The following is a 16,574-nucleotide window of genomic DNA, read 5'->3' as shown; positions in this document are numbered from 1 at the left end:
GCCGAAATCTCGAACACACTGGCGTTCCCGCTTTTCGCCTCCATCAGAAAAGCGGCCGCCAGGGCCGGGAGTCGAACCCGCGTCCTATGCGTAGATCTATTTGGCAATGTGTGTTGAAGTGCAGAATTACTGGACTGTGGATATCGGTACGAACTGCCAAGAAACAGGGGGGGAGGGAGGGGGACTTTACTTTGGGTCAGGCTAAGACCGGCTAGAATTCGTTGCGGAAATGCATGTTACAGTACGAGAGAGCACGTAAGTTATGTGTGCCCACGTGGAATGACAGTACACAACTTTTAATTCGCGAGCTTCACAACTCTTGTGCACAACTTCGTAAAATGTATTCAATGATGTATGTTCCTGTAGAAGCGCTGTCGCAGTGACCCAAGAAGATGCCAGTGATTTTTTCTCTCATAGCATCGAGATCTATTGACGGCTTGCGGCAGGTCATGTTGGCTTCTCGTCGAAGGCTGAAAAAGTGGGCTGACTAAACAAGGTGTGGTTGCAAGGCCGCCATCACTTACATCTTATGCTATATGTGAGCAGCTTAGGGAGCGACACGACGAACTAGCGCTAGTGTCTGGCAGGCTTGGTCTTAAGCCTGAGCAAGCCAGGCGATTGCCGTTTCTGGCTAGCGTACCATCAACCCCAAACCTTAGTCGTCGGGCTCTGTGTGAGCTGTCCAGCAATTCTAGCCGAATGGGACAAGCGGCAAGGTTCTAGCGGCCCTGGTAATTTGCAACGGACATGCACGAGGTTATGCTTGCAGAAAGCTGAAAGCCCACTGAAGAAGCCAAGACAGCAGCGACATTGAGGGCAGATTGCAGGGTAGTCGCCCGAGTTGACAGGTGATGGCCAGTGTTCCACATGGGAATGTCATCGGCGTACACTAGAAATTCAACATTACGTACGTGATAAAGGCGTCATACCAGTGGGGTGAGAGCAATATTAAACAACGTCGGAGCCAATACGACCCCTGGTCACAGCACGGACAAATATACCAAACGCTTCTCCATGAAGGCTTATGGCAACTGTCTTGAAAGAATGACCTTACAAACTACCGCATCCCCGTGGGCGGGTGTGTCAGTGGAGCCCAGAACGACTGACTGATGTTAGCGTGCGTTGTTTAAATATAAATTGCTATGGCTAGTCTGGAAAGCATGGCGGTGGGCTGGTGGCAAGGTTGGGGCTTCTAAAATGCTAAAATCCTCCTATGTGCCCAGGGATGGGTGAAAGCAGTTTTGCGCAGGGTTGTAACATGCTGTTCAAGCGACTATAAAAACATGCGGCTAGATTTTTTTTTTAGGATTTATCCTGCAAGCGCGCGAAGAGTTTTATTCGGAGGTTGCTTTTAACTATCACCGCAGGCTTGCCAGATCGGGAAATTGGGTAGCATTCGCTGTTTCTTAGCCAGCAGGAACGACGCCACTAAGCCATGCCTCTTAGATGGTATCGAGGGGCTGGGCACGCAGATCGCTGCTCGAATTCTTGAAAGCCTTGCTTGGGACAGTGTCCCGAACAAGCGCCGTCTTTCATTTGGCCGAGTCTTGTGCCGCAAGTAGTTATGTCACGGAAAAAGCCATGCCAATACCATCGACGCCAGAATGTAATGGAGGCATGTACACATACATCCTGCACCTTGGGGTGGGGAAAAAATTCGGAAGGCATGACACCTCATCAAACTGCTGCCCTGGCCACAACACTCATAACTGCGGAGCATTTTGCCATATGTTTTTAGCTGAGACAGGCCATAAAACAACCAAACATCTTGGATGCACACAGAAACAACAAAGAGTGTGAAGGGTGCAGGTCTTTTTTCCAAGGTGACAATTCCTGAGTTTTCCGACTGTTTGAGCAGTACTCTAGTTGTCAATCTTTGGAGCGATAGTTTCTTTGTCCCTCCATCATTTAGGTCCCTTAGAACTTTATTCTACAACATTTCATGGGCATATCATTGCCTACCTTCAGTATACTTGAGGCTGTTCAAGAAAAGCGTAAGCTAGCCAAGCTTTTATCGCAATTCGATTAATGTGGGCCGCAGTCCCTTCCCAGCAATTGATTTGTTATAATCCAGACAGCGGTAATCCTAACAAGGTACAGGATATGCTGTCTGTTGCGTCAGTGTCAAACGAAGCGCTGCAGCCTCTGTGTCCGGAAATTTTGGAGTGGCTAAATATAGACGAGTTTCTGGAAGCTCCGAAAACTGCCTAGAAAGCTCATAAATCGCAGGGAGCATGCACGGATATCAATTCGCTAACCGAAGCGAAATTTTCTCGCATTTCGTTCTGCAAACACCTGCGGAAGGGAAATATTTCCGCAGTTCGTGATGCAAAGATCTGCGGAACAACATGATTGGTCATGAGGTTTAACACGCAGACGCTGCACAGGCGATGAGGCGCGCGGAATTGGAGGGCTCCGGATTAATTTTGACCACCTGGAGATCTTTAACGTGCGCCGAAATCTCGAACACACGGGCGCTTTTGCTTTCACCTCCATCAGAACAGCGGCCTCCGCGGCCGAAAATCGAACCCGCGTCCTTGGGCTCAGCAGCAGTTTCAGCACAATACCACAGCCACTGAGACCTTGCGGAGGGTTGGGGAACAATATAGCGCGAAACAATAGCTGAATTGTCGCTTTCGTGTTTTAGTTGAATAGCGTGTGCTATGCTTCCACGTGATAACACTTATTTCTGTGGACGGGTGTGTACTTCTGTGAGGTAATAATTAGTTTTATCGCGCTTTCCTCCTATAAGAAAGGGCAAAACTTATTATCGGTCTTTTCTAACTCGCAATAAAACTTGTTAAACAAAACCTTTTGTTTGCTGAAAAGCTAGGATGGACGGGCCAGGCATTTATTCGTATGTGGTCTAGGTAGGCTAATCTTTTTCGACAACGGCCTTTTAATTAGGCAGGCTTCTCACGAGCGCGATTTAAATTCCGCGTTTAACAACGCCGAAATGAATAGAAGGTGACGACAGACACCGCGGAAGACAGAAATAGAGTAAACATAATACCGCTGCATTCCTCCCGGAGGTTTCCAGTCATGCCGTCATTGTGCGCGATAAAGGTATACACAATGCTACATAAATGATTATTTTTCAGCGGTTATTTAAAAGTGCTGTTCTAAAAATTTTAATTGGACAATTTCAAGTTTATAGCATAGTTTTGAACAAATAAAGCAGTGAAATGTAACTTTTTTTTTGCTCTCACTAGTATACCTGTGTCTGCCCAGAGAGCGATGGCTACCTCTTCCCCAGGCACGTCGGCCACGACCATTACCTCCGACTCCAAGACCGCACTACGAAATTATTTACGAGGAAGAATGTCCAAAGCTGCAGCCAAGATAATTCAAAGCAAACCAATCCTGCCCTCACGACATATCCGTTTGATATGGACACCAGCTCACTCGTCTCTCCCGGGAAACGAGATGGCACACGAAGCGGCCCGAGGATTCAGCTCCCAGGCCGACTTCGAAGACAACGTGCCGTCATCGACGGTGGGGAGGGACAGGCTAGCTACATATCAAGAAATTGCCTAGCATTATAGATTAGGCCGACGCACGCCTCCAGCCGCTCATCGTACACTTAGCAGAAGGAAATCGGTTGCATGGCGCAGGGTACAATCGAACACCTTCCCACACCCCGCCCTGTGCCACCGCAACTTTCCAGAAATATACACAGATAAGTGCAAGTGGTGCGGCGACGCAGCCGCCACGCTCCAACACATGGTTTGGGCGTGTCCCAGTAAACCGGAGACGCCAGGTGTACGCATTACGCGGCACGAGCAATGGGAGGCCGCGCGGCTTAGCTCCCAACCCGATGTCCAAACAGCAGTCGTCCAGCTGGCGGAAGACGCCGCCAGGGCCCATGGGTTCCTGACCGCCGTCTGAAGGGACGAGGACACTGCCACTCCCAAAGCAGTGACTCCGTCTTAACGGAGACGACTATAATGAAGTTTTTTCATCATCATCTGCCCAGAGATATCGCAGTGTGCACAGATATTCAAGTATATGCAGATGTAAGTCTTCTATAGCAGTGCTTTCGTGTTTATGGGAAATGTTCTGTATTGAATCACGAAAAACCTAAAATGCGTGATGCTTTGAGGTTTAGACACGAGTAATTTGACGACTCCATGGAATGTTGGAAATAGAGAACAGATATTTGTGCGCATGAGGTCAGCACAAATGCCGTCTGAGCAGCACAAAATCCAAGCATGCCATCACAATGAAGCAAATCCACTACTGCCCTTCAAATTTAGTTTTCCGATCGGAGGAGTAATTTTCAAGGTTTAAGCTTTTGCATGGGCCTAATGTCAATAGGAGAAATGTCGGTCATCAGCAGGTGTGGCAGTGTGCCATTTTTTGGCGCACTGATTAGAAATTCCTCCAGAAGAACTTACCCGCTTCGTTGAAACTGAAAGTCGGATGATCAGTGTGGGCACCACTTCCTGGCGGGTTACGTCAGTCTTTGGCGTATGGGGGCTCCCATTGTATCCGATCGTATGTCGACCACGTTGTATCGATCTAGCCTTAAGGCCGAACCGCATGGAGCGTTTTTTCACGCGATTCGCGCGCGTCGGCGTTGCGCGTGCGTTTTTTCGACGCCCGCGTCGACGATTCCGCGCCCGCGGCAGCATCTGCCTTTGCTAGATTTTGACGCGCGCAGCGCGCGGCAGTGGGAGGAGCCTGGCGACTTGTGCCAATGGGGAGGCGCGTGCCTCATGGCGGCGGTTTCGAAGCGGCCGAGAGAGCCGGCTGGCTCCGCCGGGGACGTTTAGGCTTACCACCCCAGCAGATATTGAATGGGCGCTTTCACTATCGACGCGGATGATGTTTTATAGTACCGTTTTCATCCACATTTTAAGCTCCTTTACCGCACAAGCAACTTCGTGCGTGCCTTGAGCGGCATTTTCGGGAGCGCTTAGAAGCGGTCGCTCGAGCTCCCGACACCACTTCGCTGCCGAAGCCGCCGCCATGTTGCCGCCGCCGGCCGCGGCGCGCGCAGCGTGCGGGTGGTTACGCGGCAGCGTCAGGGCGCCTGTGGAGTGCGCGGCGCGTTTTCGCGAGCAGAAAACGCTCCATGCGGTTCACGCTTTACAGTGCAGCGCGTTCGACATTTCGCGCTCTCTGCTTCTAGCTGTTTTTCGTTTGCCCTGCTTGATGTAGCTGTGTTGCCGTTGTGGTCAAGTCTACATTTACAAAATTGATTTCATTAACTTGATTATATTGAACAGGTACAGTGACCTGGAATTCGGCAGAAACTTTGCAGCCAGTAAATGCTCGTGATCACACTTGAACGGCCACTGGAACTGTTATTGCGATATCGGTAGCGTTCGCAAGATTGTACACCCAAGGCTTTCTCGATCAAAAGGCCGACCGCTCAAGACCGCTGTGAATCCATTGCAGAGAAGTAGTTATATTTGGCATACAGCAAGGATTCCACTTGGGTGTGAACTGTGTAAAAATACTTTTCAGACCTCTAAATGTGTGATTCGTTATCGGAAGTTATCACCCATTTATTTGAAGGCCGTAGTTTTGATAGCTCTACAGCCATGGTAGATCAACGTGCTATACTTTATTAATGTGTCGATGCGAGCTAGTTGGTACTTCATCATGGGAACAGGTTAAGCGCCAGGCACAACTGGAGGAAGTAAAACAGACAGGAAAGGGGCGCACTAACAACTAAGCTTTATTCGTTCCGAAAGCGATTATAAAGGCACGAAAAAACACCATGTGACACTAGTTGCACCACGTGTGGAAACGATTGCAGCTGCCGCACTCGCCTAACTAATCATCCAGATAATCCACCTCACTCGAAAGAAGGTCAACTGAAGGTTTGCTGATGGGGGACCGATGTGTCAGCAAACCTTCAGTTGACCTTCTTTCGAAAGATGGGGGACCGATGTGTCAGCAAACCTTCAGTTGACCTTCTTTCGAGTGAGGTGGATTATCTGGATGATTAGTTAGGCGAGTGCGGCAGCTGCAATCGTTTCCACACGTGGTGCAACTAGTGTCACATGGTGTTTTTTCGTGCCTTTATAATCGCTTTCGGAACGAATAAAGCTTAGTTGTTAGTGCGCCCCTTTCCTGTCTGTTTTACTTCCTCCAGTTGTGCCTGGCGCTTAACCTGTTCCCATGGTGCTATACTTTACCTTGTGCGCACAACAGGCTTTCGCCCTCGATATTAGCTGTGCGAAAAGACCTTTCATTACACTAAACAACCCCAGAGTAATCACTTCCGAAAGAACTGCGATGAGCTGGAAAGCTGCACCTGTACGCGTTGCAGAGAACCTACGGCATACTGATCTCGACAACAGAACCCGCACTCTGATGGTTCTGGAAATTAGGTGGAAATAGCACGAGCGTTGGTGGGCTTCCCACAACAATCACTCATGAAATAGAAGCCAGTCAGAGACTGTACAGAAACTGTGTGTGTGTGTGTTTTGTTTTATTACCGCAACATCGTATGTACAACTAGTGGGGTCACTCCGGTAAACACGCACTGCAGCCTCCGTGGAAAGAGCCTCCGCCAAGCGCCCTGATCCGGTATTGTTAGCTGCCCTATATATGCAGAAAAATAAATGCGATCCTCTATGTACACGGTAGCGCCTCGCCTATTGGGACAGAAGAAGAAGAAAATATAGCTGCCGCTCGAACACCGTTTCGGCGAGCACTGCACCGTCCAGCGGGGTCTGCAGTCACCCGGTCTTCGGCGCGGCGGGTTCACGGGGGCGCCGGCGGGGACCACGCTCGGGAGCGGGATGGGGGCACCGGGTCACGGGAGGGGTTTCACTTGGAGGACTCGTCTGAGCTACACTGTGGCAGGAGGGGGGGGGGGGGTGGTCTTCTATTATTCTAATATGGGGCAACTTTTGTACAGGAGGAAGACCGCAGACGGGTGCAGCGGCCGCCTTCGCGCACAGACTGCCGCTGCGCACGCAGTGAGTAAGTAGCCTCGGTCGCAGGTCGTCCACTATTATCACAATACCGCGTCAGACCACTCTGTTATCTAAACCAAGCTTCGCGGAAGTCGCCTACAGCGCACGTCCGTGCAAGCGCCTCTGACGAGGTGAGGAGGGACCCGACACACTTTCCCGAGATTCTGGCGGATGCATTTGATCGCTTAGCCTATAGCAGTGGCGAGGTAAAAAGGAGAACGCGTGACGGGCCCTGGACGATGCGCCACGGACTAAGCTGCACCGGATTCCGAGATTCCATAGACTCGCGGGGAGGAGGGCGGCTGTGGGGGGTGAACGCGCACAGCGCTCCACACTCGACAGACACCGGGCCGACAACAACAGCAGCACACGACACACGACACAACAGGCGACGCCCGTCTGCAGCCAAGCCGTGCGGGTTTAAAAGGGCTTGAGGAGTAAAACCGCTAAAGGGTAAAAACTATTCGCTCAGAGTCCAGTGGTAGTAGCCCAGGTATTTGCTGCGGGCGGCCGACGGCGACCCGGAGAGGTCTGAGCTCGGCGGTGGTGCCGCGGTGAGCAGCGCAGCAGCCGGCGTCGCCGCCTTGTCCTTATTGTGCTTCTTCGGGCCTCGCCTGGGCCGCTATTGCGCTCTGGAAAGGGCTCCGACGCCGGCTCCGCTCAGTGGTAGGCCCTCTGGCGGAACAGTGCGGCGATCTCCTCGATGCTCTTGTTTTTCGTCTCGGGAACCATGTAGTAGGTGAACAGCCAGAAGAATATCAGTAGCGCCGTGAATATGAGGAACGTGTAGTGGTGCATCACGCTCTGCGGAAGAGACGAGGAAAAACACGCGCTGCTCTGCAAAAAACAGTTCCCTTTTCTGCCGTGGGAACTAAGAAAAACGATCTAAGCACAGCGAAACCAACTTTTCCTTGCGATAGCATACGGCTCTGACAAGGCTGCTGCTTATTTTGAAAGCTTACACCCAAATATGCCTTACTAATACAGAAAGCCTGTCTCCTGTAGTATATTCAAAGCATCTGCGCGAACGGCCGCAGCTCCCAGGACCCCCACACGTCAAACCATCCACGACGGCCCCGGCTAGCAGCCGCCTGGTACCACAGAGTGAGCAGAGAGGAAAAGCACGCTCACCGTTAGAGGAAGGAAAGCGAGCCCGACGACGAAGTTGGCGCCCCAGTTGACACCCACTGCGATGCTGGTGGCCAGCGGGCGGGCACCCTGTCCGAAGAGCTCTCCGACCAGGAACCAGGGGATGGAGCCCGGTCCCGTGGCGAACATGACCACGAAGCCGATGACGGCCACGATGCTGACGTAGGATAGCCAGGGCACGCTCTCGCTGAGCGCCAGGCAGATGGTGAGGATGACCGTGATGACGGCCATGCCGCCGAGGCCGACCAGGTGCAGGGTGCGCCGGCCGGCCTTCTCGACGAGCACCAGGGAGACGATGGTCATGAGTACGTTGACGGCGCCAATGCCCAGAGTGGCCTGCGTGGCCACCTCGTCCGTCAGGCCCGCCGAGCGGAAGATGTCGGTGGAAAAGAAGATGACCGCGTTGATGCCCGACAGCTGCTGGGAGAGCATCACCATGATGGAGATCACCAGCGGGATGCGCAGTGTGATGTTGTGTATCATCTCGTACAGGGTCACCTGCGCGCGTAACAAGCACAAAGAGAGGTGGCTCGGTATCCCGTGCTCAGCAACTCACGCAGGGCTTTGCCAAAACGTGCAAAAGACGTCACCTCCCATCTCTAGCCATTCAGGCAGGTCAGAGAGCTGGGAACGGCCAAATACATTGTTTTAGTATCTACGCTAAAGTCCCGCTGTTTCCAGGCACGTGCAAACAACGGCTGCATACAAGTCACACATTGGCCTGTCATCATTAACTCCAACGCATCACTACTATTATTGCACCACCGCTAGGGTTTCTGCTGCATGCTAAAAAGTGGCGCTTGTCTGTTAATATTAAAAGTGAAACGGCGGTTTAACTTCAAGCTCAGCCAGTGGGGAAGCAGTCCGCAGGTCCCTATCCGGGCGGGGCCTCCCGCAAACATGCAACACGCCGGAGCCAGTCCCTGAAGAAAGGCATTTGGTTCCACGCCTCAGAACGTAAGATGTGGCACAACCGCTATCCTCCTGAAATTCCCCCTTTCGTCAGACCCCTGGCCCCTTCGAAAGGCCACGGAATGCAGCTGTGTCGCATCGTATACGTTCTGAAGCGTGGAACCAAATGCCTTTCTTCGGGGACTGCCTCCGGCGTGTTGCATGTTTCCGGGAGCCCCCGCCCGGACAGGGACCTCAGCGTTTCCACCGAGACCTGCGGACTGCTTCCCGACTAGCAGACCTTGAAGTTACAATGTACCAACAAGCCCGTCAGCACACCTTTCTACAATTGTATTAGGTTCAACCTATATGGCGATTTCATCGACCGGGCCGAGCTCCCCTATACTTTGGTAACTTTAAGACCCGCTTACTTTTTTTTTTCTGCGCTAGGCATGTTGGCGTCCAGGTGCTACTCTAGACCGCAACCCTACAGTCACCAAGTCTCTTAACCACCCACGGAGCTACTTTAAAATATTAACAGGTCCAACAGGTCCAGTCAGGCGATAACGTACAGAGACGAACTTGTTATTCACAATAAAGGCTGTTGGCCACCAGAACCTGTTTATTTCGCGGTCATGAAGCTTTACTATGAGCAATTTTTCTGAGAGGTATCATCTAAGCCGGTATTTCTCGCTAGAAGCTAGAACGCGAGGTGTGAGCTTCTCCAGAGAGAGGGAGAACCTTATTATCTAGATAGTCCTGGTCCGGGCGGTGGTGCCATAGCCTCTTCATTAGGAGATGTACTGTCCATAGCACAAGAGTTATCGTCTCACTACTATTAATGTATTCGGTCTCACACTGGATATGGCCCCCGCACATAACAAATATATGAAGATGTATGGCGGTCAAGGTGCATGAGCTACTGGCATGTTTTGTGGCGCAAGAGGACATTGCTTTTAGGAGTGTCAGGCGTGTTGCTCCCCTCCCTGTCTTCTCGTGGCCACAAACACTACTAACATCCTGCTAGTTGTACATGACAGATTATGGTATAGCAACAACTACCGTATTTTCGCGATTCTAAGCACCGCCCCATTCTAAGCACCCTCCCCAACTTTCGGAAAAAAATTTGGAAAACAAGCTTGCATGCGAATCTAGGCACCCCCTTTTCTAAGCAACAATAAATAGCAAGGTGGATTTCAGACGCGTGGTAACAGGGCCGTTTGTCGTTGTGGCCAGGTCATTTATGAATTTTTCAGTTAAGAAACACTTGACGGAACTGAAGACGACCTCCTAGGGGATACTGAGAGCTGGCCCAAGCGGCACAACGGACTCGAATAGTAAGTAGGGTGACTGAGTATCGTAAGCGGTGGTTCATTGTCTGTACGTACTTTCCTTTTGAAAGTTGGCCAAATGACACTTTCATCACTGCGCCCGTCTCGTCGATACACGGTCGCGAAAAAAAGTGGCGGGGGGGGGGGGGGAGGATAATTTAGTCTTTTGAAACCTAAGCACTCCCCCTCACTTTGGGCATCGCCATGGTGGAGAAAAGGTTGTGCTTAGAATCGAGTAAATGCGGCATATCAGGTGCTGAAAACTACGACTTTTAGCTGCCTTGCGCACAACATTGTCCGTTTTAAGTGCTACAATATCAGTTGCCATCACAAGGTTTCACCGCCCGCCGAAGGGGCGACAGCGCTCAGAAAGACGAGGGGTTGTATGAAACAAAGGGTCCCTTCTTCTCCGGCCCATTATAGCTGCGTGCTCACCCTGGAGACCATCTTGATGGCCTCGTACTCCGCGCGCATCTCGTCCATCTCGTCGTGCACCTCGATGGTGCCTCGCAGCCAGGTGAGCGCCTGCTGGGCCGCCACGTCCCGGCCCTGGTTGATGAGGATGTACTTGGGCGACTCGGGGCAGAGCGGCATGGTGGCCAGCATGAAGAGGCTAGGCACCAGCGTCATGGCGAACAGCATGGGCCACCGGTCGGCCGTGCCCAGCACCGAGGGCAGGCCCAGGATGTTGCTGGTCAGGATGGACACGGTCACCACCAGCTGGTAGATGGTGCCCACGGCGCCCCGAAGGTGCAGCGGAGAGATCTCGGTCAGGTACATGGGCGCCAGGCCCGCGTTCAGACCCGAGTTGAGGCCCACGAAGAAGCGGCCCAGGATCAGCATCTCGTACGACCGGGCAGACTGCACAAGTGGCACAGAAGGCAGCGCGGTGACTAAGGTGTCGAAAGATAACTACGTCAAGTAGCCATAGCAGCTTCGAAACACTTTACTCACGAATCAAGTTCCAAAGATCTTAACCGTAAAAAGATCGAAAGAAAAGAACGACATGCCAGGACAGGCCCTGGCTTTAGCCTTAAGAAGTTTTTCCGACTGTAAACCCAGAGGGAAACATGCAGCGTACTGCACAGTGATCGCACGTTTAGAACCACTTCTGACAATTTTTGCTTTCGTTTAGCGTTGTAATGCAACCGGAACACGGTGTAGCCGAGACCTGACGCTCGATGCGACACCGATGTGTCACTGGAACCTTATTTTGAAAAGTCCGGTGGGTCAGCCAGCCTCGCGCAGTCATAAGCTCTATCCTTCCTGAGCAAACCAATTTCCTTCCCATTTCTCGACAAGGGCAGCAGCCGGTCGGGAACACTTCGAAATAAAAGCGTTTTTAACAAGAACGACAACCTAACTTGATCAATCAACCAATCAGGTAACTGGTAATAAAGCCCGTTTCACCTGAAGAAATGACATAAAGTTAACTATGTATCGGTGTTTCATTGCTTGTTCCCTCTCTAGACATTATGCCCAGACGCAATCTTATAACACCCGATAGTACCATTGTTTTAGGTTTTTTGAGCCCTAATCAAAAATACGCCTTTATGGTACTGCAATGTGTTGTGCCGTATAACTATTGTAAACCACTGAACAAGGATAGCTAATTTGTCATTTATATAGAGCGCATATTTTTATTAGAAATGAGTTAGCCATTTCGTATTAGCACAAAAGCGAATTTTCAACTTGGCCACTGTACATCAGATCAGAACAGAAATATACTTTATTGTTGCCCCGGGTGGGACCTCTATCAGGCCGGCCTCAGTGTCATTTCGGCGATGGCGGGACTCCGAGGCGTCTTCGGCCACCTGCGCTAGTGAGGCCTATAGTTCATCTCACAAGCTAGCTGCAGCACTGTGGAGGCTACATTGTTATCAATAGTGCGCCCACTGAGGGCGCCTAATCCGCCGTGAAGGGGGTCCTGAAAGGACACTCCCTTCTCCCCTCTCGGCAAGTGGCACCGCACGGCCCCGGCGCCTTTTGTCGCTTCCTTCGCGGTGAGTTAGGCGCCCTGAGGGGGACAACAATGTAGCCTCCACAGTGCTGCAGCTAGCTTGTGAGATGAACTATAGGTCAGACGGTCATTGCAGAGCAGAGCGGCCTGCCACTGCTCCTCATTCGCAATTTGGAATAAAATTGGTTGCTTTTTAAGAGTTTGTACGGCTTTCTTCTCGCTAGACCAAACCACATGTTTTAGATCCACGTATTGATGACATAGAGAACATTGGTTAAAGTGCAGCTCCGGGTAGTATAGAGTGATAGGAGGGAAGGGGTGGTGAAGGTTGATGTTTGAAGTTGGCACCAACCTCAATCGCCACAATCACAGATGCGCGCGTATTCGAACGGCCGCCGAACGCTACTTTCGTTCCCATTAAACTTTTTTTTCTTCTTGTTGTTGTTTACACGCGTGCATTGTATATTAATCGAACATGTATTCGGTCTCCCTATCTTTTATACTGATTTCTTTTTGGTAGGTGGGTTTATTTTTCGTGTGTTCTTATGTTCGTTTTGTATTTTCTTCTGCTTGTATTTTGGTCTCATGCGCTGATGTTATTTGATAAGTGGTTTTTAATTGCTTTGCATTAGTTCATATGCTCGCTTTGTATTTAATTCACTGTTTGAGCCTGTATATTGCTATTACCTTTGTATAATTTCTGGAAACATTATTATTTTCTATATGTAAGCCGCATTTATAGTGTAACTTGACTAATATCCCCGTGTACAATTGTTCTGTAAACTTAACCACTCCCTTCTGTAACGCCCTCTGGGCATTGAAGGTATTGAAATAAATAAATAAATAATACAGCATGGCGGCGAGAGAGTGAGGGAGGATCGGCAGGTGGGAAGCAAGCTCTAGACATTCGGCAGTGGTCGAGTACCGATTGGTAGGTCGAGAGGCAGTCCCTATGGGAGAACCATTGAGGGGATTCTGCAGCGTCACTGGGCTCTCGGATCACCAGTTCTCGAGCAACCTCGTGGCGATTGATTACCCGGGAGTTTGGAGTGGGCCGGTGCTCAAACAATGTATTTTTCAATTAGCATTTGCAGCGGCTAACGCATTCCTTAACTAATTTGTGCAAGCTGCAGATTTGCTTTTTGCACAAACATGAAAAAACAACTTGCGCAGCAACTGCCTGGAACTGTAACCTAGTCTTAGACTGGTTTTGTAGAGCATCTAGCTAAGAACCCAAACCCCGACCGTACGGATCATTACGTGTACGCCAGTGTCCGCAACGACGAACGTCTAATAATTAAAAGTCGTCTGTTTCTCCTTTGCTTTCTTAATTACCTTCAATCCGCGTTACGCTGCTAGTGTAAGAGGATAAAATGAAAACGGAATGTTAATTCGGGCATGCGTCCCCCCCCCCCCCCCCTAAAAAAAATCTGCTTATAAATTTCCGTTGATACCTAGGAACATGAGTTATGTTCGTCACCCGCATTTGCGCCCGCCTGTTCTCGTGGTACAATTCTTACGCGGAATAAAATATCGATTGATTGATTTATAGGGTTTAACGCGCCGACGCAACGCAGGCGATGAGGCGCGCCGTAGTGGAGAGCTCCGGGTTAATTTTGACCACCTGGGGATCTTTAACGTGCGCCGAAATCTGGTACACAAGGACGTTTTCGCTTTTCGGGAATAAAAGAGGACAGGCGCAGCACCGCACCTTGGAGGCTCCCATGAGTATGGCGGCCAGGAAGACGCTGATGTTGTTGAGCAGCAGTCCCCCCTTGCGGCCGAAGCGCTCGGCCACGAAGGCCGTGAGCAGGCCGCCCATCATGCCTCCCACGCAGAAGATGGCCACGAAGACGCTGAAGATGAACTTGACGGTGCCCTCGTCGGGCTTCTCCTCGAACCGGTGCTCGTAGGTGTCGGCGATGAACTCCTCGACCAGCTTCTGCGGCGCGTTCACCACACCCGTGTTGTAGCCGTGTTGGAAGGCCGAGCCCAGGGCAGCCGCGGCGATCGCGAACACCAGGTGCCGCGTTAGGCCCTGTGGGAGGCAGAGACAACGGGGGTCGCTGCTTAGTCCTCGAAACAAAACCACAAGGCAACTCGAACAAGAGGCATTTCAGCAGAAATGCGGGACGAAATGAGTAGAATAGCCAGAGGCTTAAAAATATTTCAGAAGCGCATGAAGAATGAAAAGAAATATTACTTGCAGAGCTACATAGCTGTTAAAAACGAGATGAACCACTACTTTTCTAACACTGAAGGGGGTCTAATTCTTAAATTATTCCATCTCAAAGGTCCCAGCGGAGCTTCCGCGTTGAGAATCTACGCACGATTTCACGTCAAGGCAATCTGACCGACGCATTGCATCAATCTGTGTGATTAATTTCCGCTGGACGAAACCAAGCTTCGCTGTGCAGCAGGCGAAGACCTGAAATTCGGGATAGAGCTCACATACACACGAACAAACGTAATGTTGGAGTGCACGTACACAACTAATTCCGTTCGGAATTTTGTATTATGTTATCCTGATTGAGAACTTCTTTTACTGCTATTATCACCGCTTTTATTTGGCCGTTTGTATCTCCAGTGAGTTTAGCATGCGCGCTGAGATTTCGCTCAGCGGCAACAAGGAACAATGGCAGATAAAGGAGGAAGATCTGTATCCGGTACTTTAATTGCAATTATACACGCTCTCATTAGCTGACTAACGTGCTGCAACCAGAGCCCTCCATGTCGCCTTGACTTTTCAAGGCCTGATTGATTACAGCAACACCACCGCACGCGCACTCCGCGTACAAAAGTGATAAACGTGACCAGACGGGCTTAGGAAGAGGAGGAGGAGCAAAACGAAGGGAAAGGCCTGGGGGTTAGCCGGGTGTAGAGTGGAGTCTGCTATCCTGAACACGGGGAATGGTGCTCGGGGGATAAAAGAGAGGGCAGGCGAAAGGGGGGGGGGGGGATCGGTAGCAGAAGAGAGCGCGTGTATAGATGAATCATTAGGAAAACGGAGAAAAACTTCCGGTCGCCTTCTGGGAACTTGATGGTAGAGGCACAAGTCGGAAGTCAGAAGTTGGTTGGGCTAGTACGGTACAGTGATGTTTGTAATACGAGGAAAACACGGCAACACGAGCAGCGCACGCACGGCTCTGTCGGAGACGTCCTCCCAACCACTGTCTGTGGCGTCATCGGCTGAGAACGGCACTGGTCGATACCGAGGCGGGTACACCCACGGGGACATCGATCGCGCCCGAGGCGGCTCGTGTACACACACCGGACTGCAGGCTCGGCACGTGGCCGAACCATCAGGGAGGGCAGCACTCACTCCCTATACTGTACCCCCGTTTATAATTTTATTTTTTACAGCGAAGTACGGCGAGGATGGCAGTATTTCTAAGAGCGTCCGCGAACAAAAACTGGCCCCTGGAACATACCCCTTCGCGCGGCACACACTAGCGGAGTGTTATTGGCCAAGAGTTAATAAATAACGGGTCTCTGACCCATGCCCACTTGTGCAACACACTTGTGGGGGATTGGCCAAGAGTTAATAAAGGGTCCACGCATCACGCTAGGAATGTTGCACTCCCTATAGTATTAGAGAGAGAGAGAGAGAGAGAGAGAGAGAGAGAAACGGTTTTTATTGAGCTTGGCGAGGTTAGCTTGGCATAGACGCCTGTCTTGCTCCGTCAGATTATTAAAAAGAAACTGATGATTATGAGAAAGATAAGATGATGGTGAAGAAGAAGAAGCAGAAGAAGAACCGCGTGGTTGGTTAGAGCTTTCTGTAGGTCCAGGAGGCGGTGTGATCGACAAATGAAAGCAACGTGATGAAGGCAAAGAGACAAGACAGACGAGCAGCAGGTGTTGCGTAATAAGCAAGTGCTGCTACATTCGTCAAACCAGACGCCCTCGAAGCGGTGTAGAGATAAAAAAGGAGTCTTATCTCATCCGTATAACATGTCTCCGAAGCCCCCGAAGCTGACGTCAAGAAATTTGTTCGCGCCCACTCTGTCTGAATGAAATGTGAGCAGCACACTTCGAAGATGGTCCCTTCAAATCAGAGAAGAAGTGGGCCATCCAGATCACGGTAGAAGATTTCCGACTGCAGGATTCTTGTCAAGTAACTTGCTGTACATACCTTATGTTATACACTTAACTTCGGCGAAATATCTCTCTGAACTTACAATTAGACCACTCAGCGCATAGATATACCGCAGTGCTCACAAAGCCGCTATCGCAACCACTTCAAAATGCATGAACAAATTTCTACATTCCGTTCCCGTGATTGGGCAATCCTTTGTGGTGTTTCTG

General features: G+C 50.7%; 1 protein-coding gene across 3 annotated transcripts in view; it reads right to left on the bottom strand.

The window, feature by feature from the left end:
* Window positions 1-6,430: 6,430 nt before the first annotated feature.
* The window catches only part of LOC144144523 (solute carrier family 2, facilitated glucose transporter member 1-like), a 68,871-nt gene continuing 58,727 nt past the window's right edge, over window positions 6,431-16,574 (bottom strand). For all 3 annotated transcript variants that reach the window (XM_077676008.1, XM_077676009.1, XM_077676010.1), the window contains exons 2-5: window positions 13,978-14,304; window positions 10,742-11,167; window positions 8,067-8,582; window positions 6,431-7,739 (exon numbers count right to left, since the gene is read on the bottom strand). In XM_077676008.1, the coding sequence (XP_077532134.1) occupies window positions 7,596-7,739; window positions 8,067-8,582; window positions 10,742-11,167; window positions 13,978-14,304 (1,413 nt within the window). In that variant the 3' untranslated portion in view covers window positions 6,431-7,595. The remainder of the gene's footprint in view (window positions 7,740-8,066; window positions 8,583-10,741; window positions 11,168-13,977; window positions 14,305-16,574) is intronic.

This window comes from Haemaphysalis longicornis, unplaced genomic scaffold (assembly GCF_048455015.1).
Source record: "Haemaphysalis longicornis isolate Haplotype H1 unplaced genomic scaffold, Haemaphysalis longicornis Haplotype H1 scaffold_7, whole genome shotgun sequence".
NCBI classification, from domain to species: Eukaryota; Metazoa; Arthropoda; class Arachnida; order Ixodida; family Ixodidae; genus Haemaphysalis; species Haemaphysalis longicornis.
This window is presented reverse-complemented; position numbering and strand designations above follow the sequence as displayed.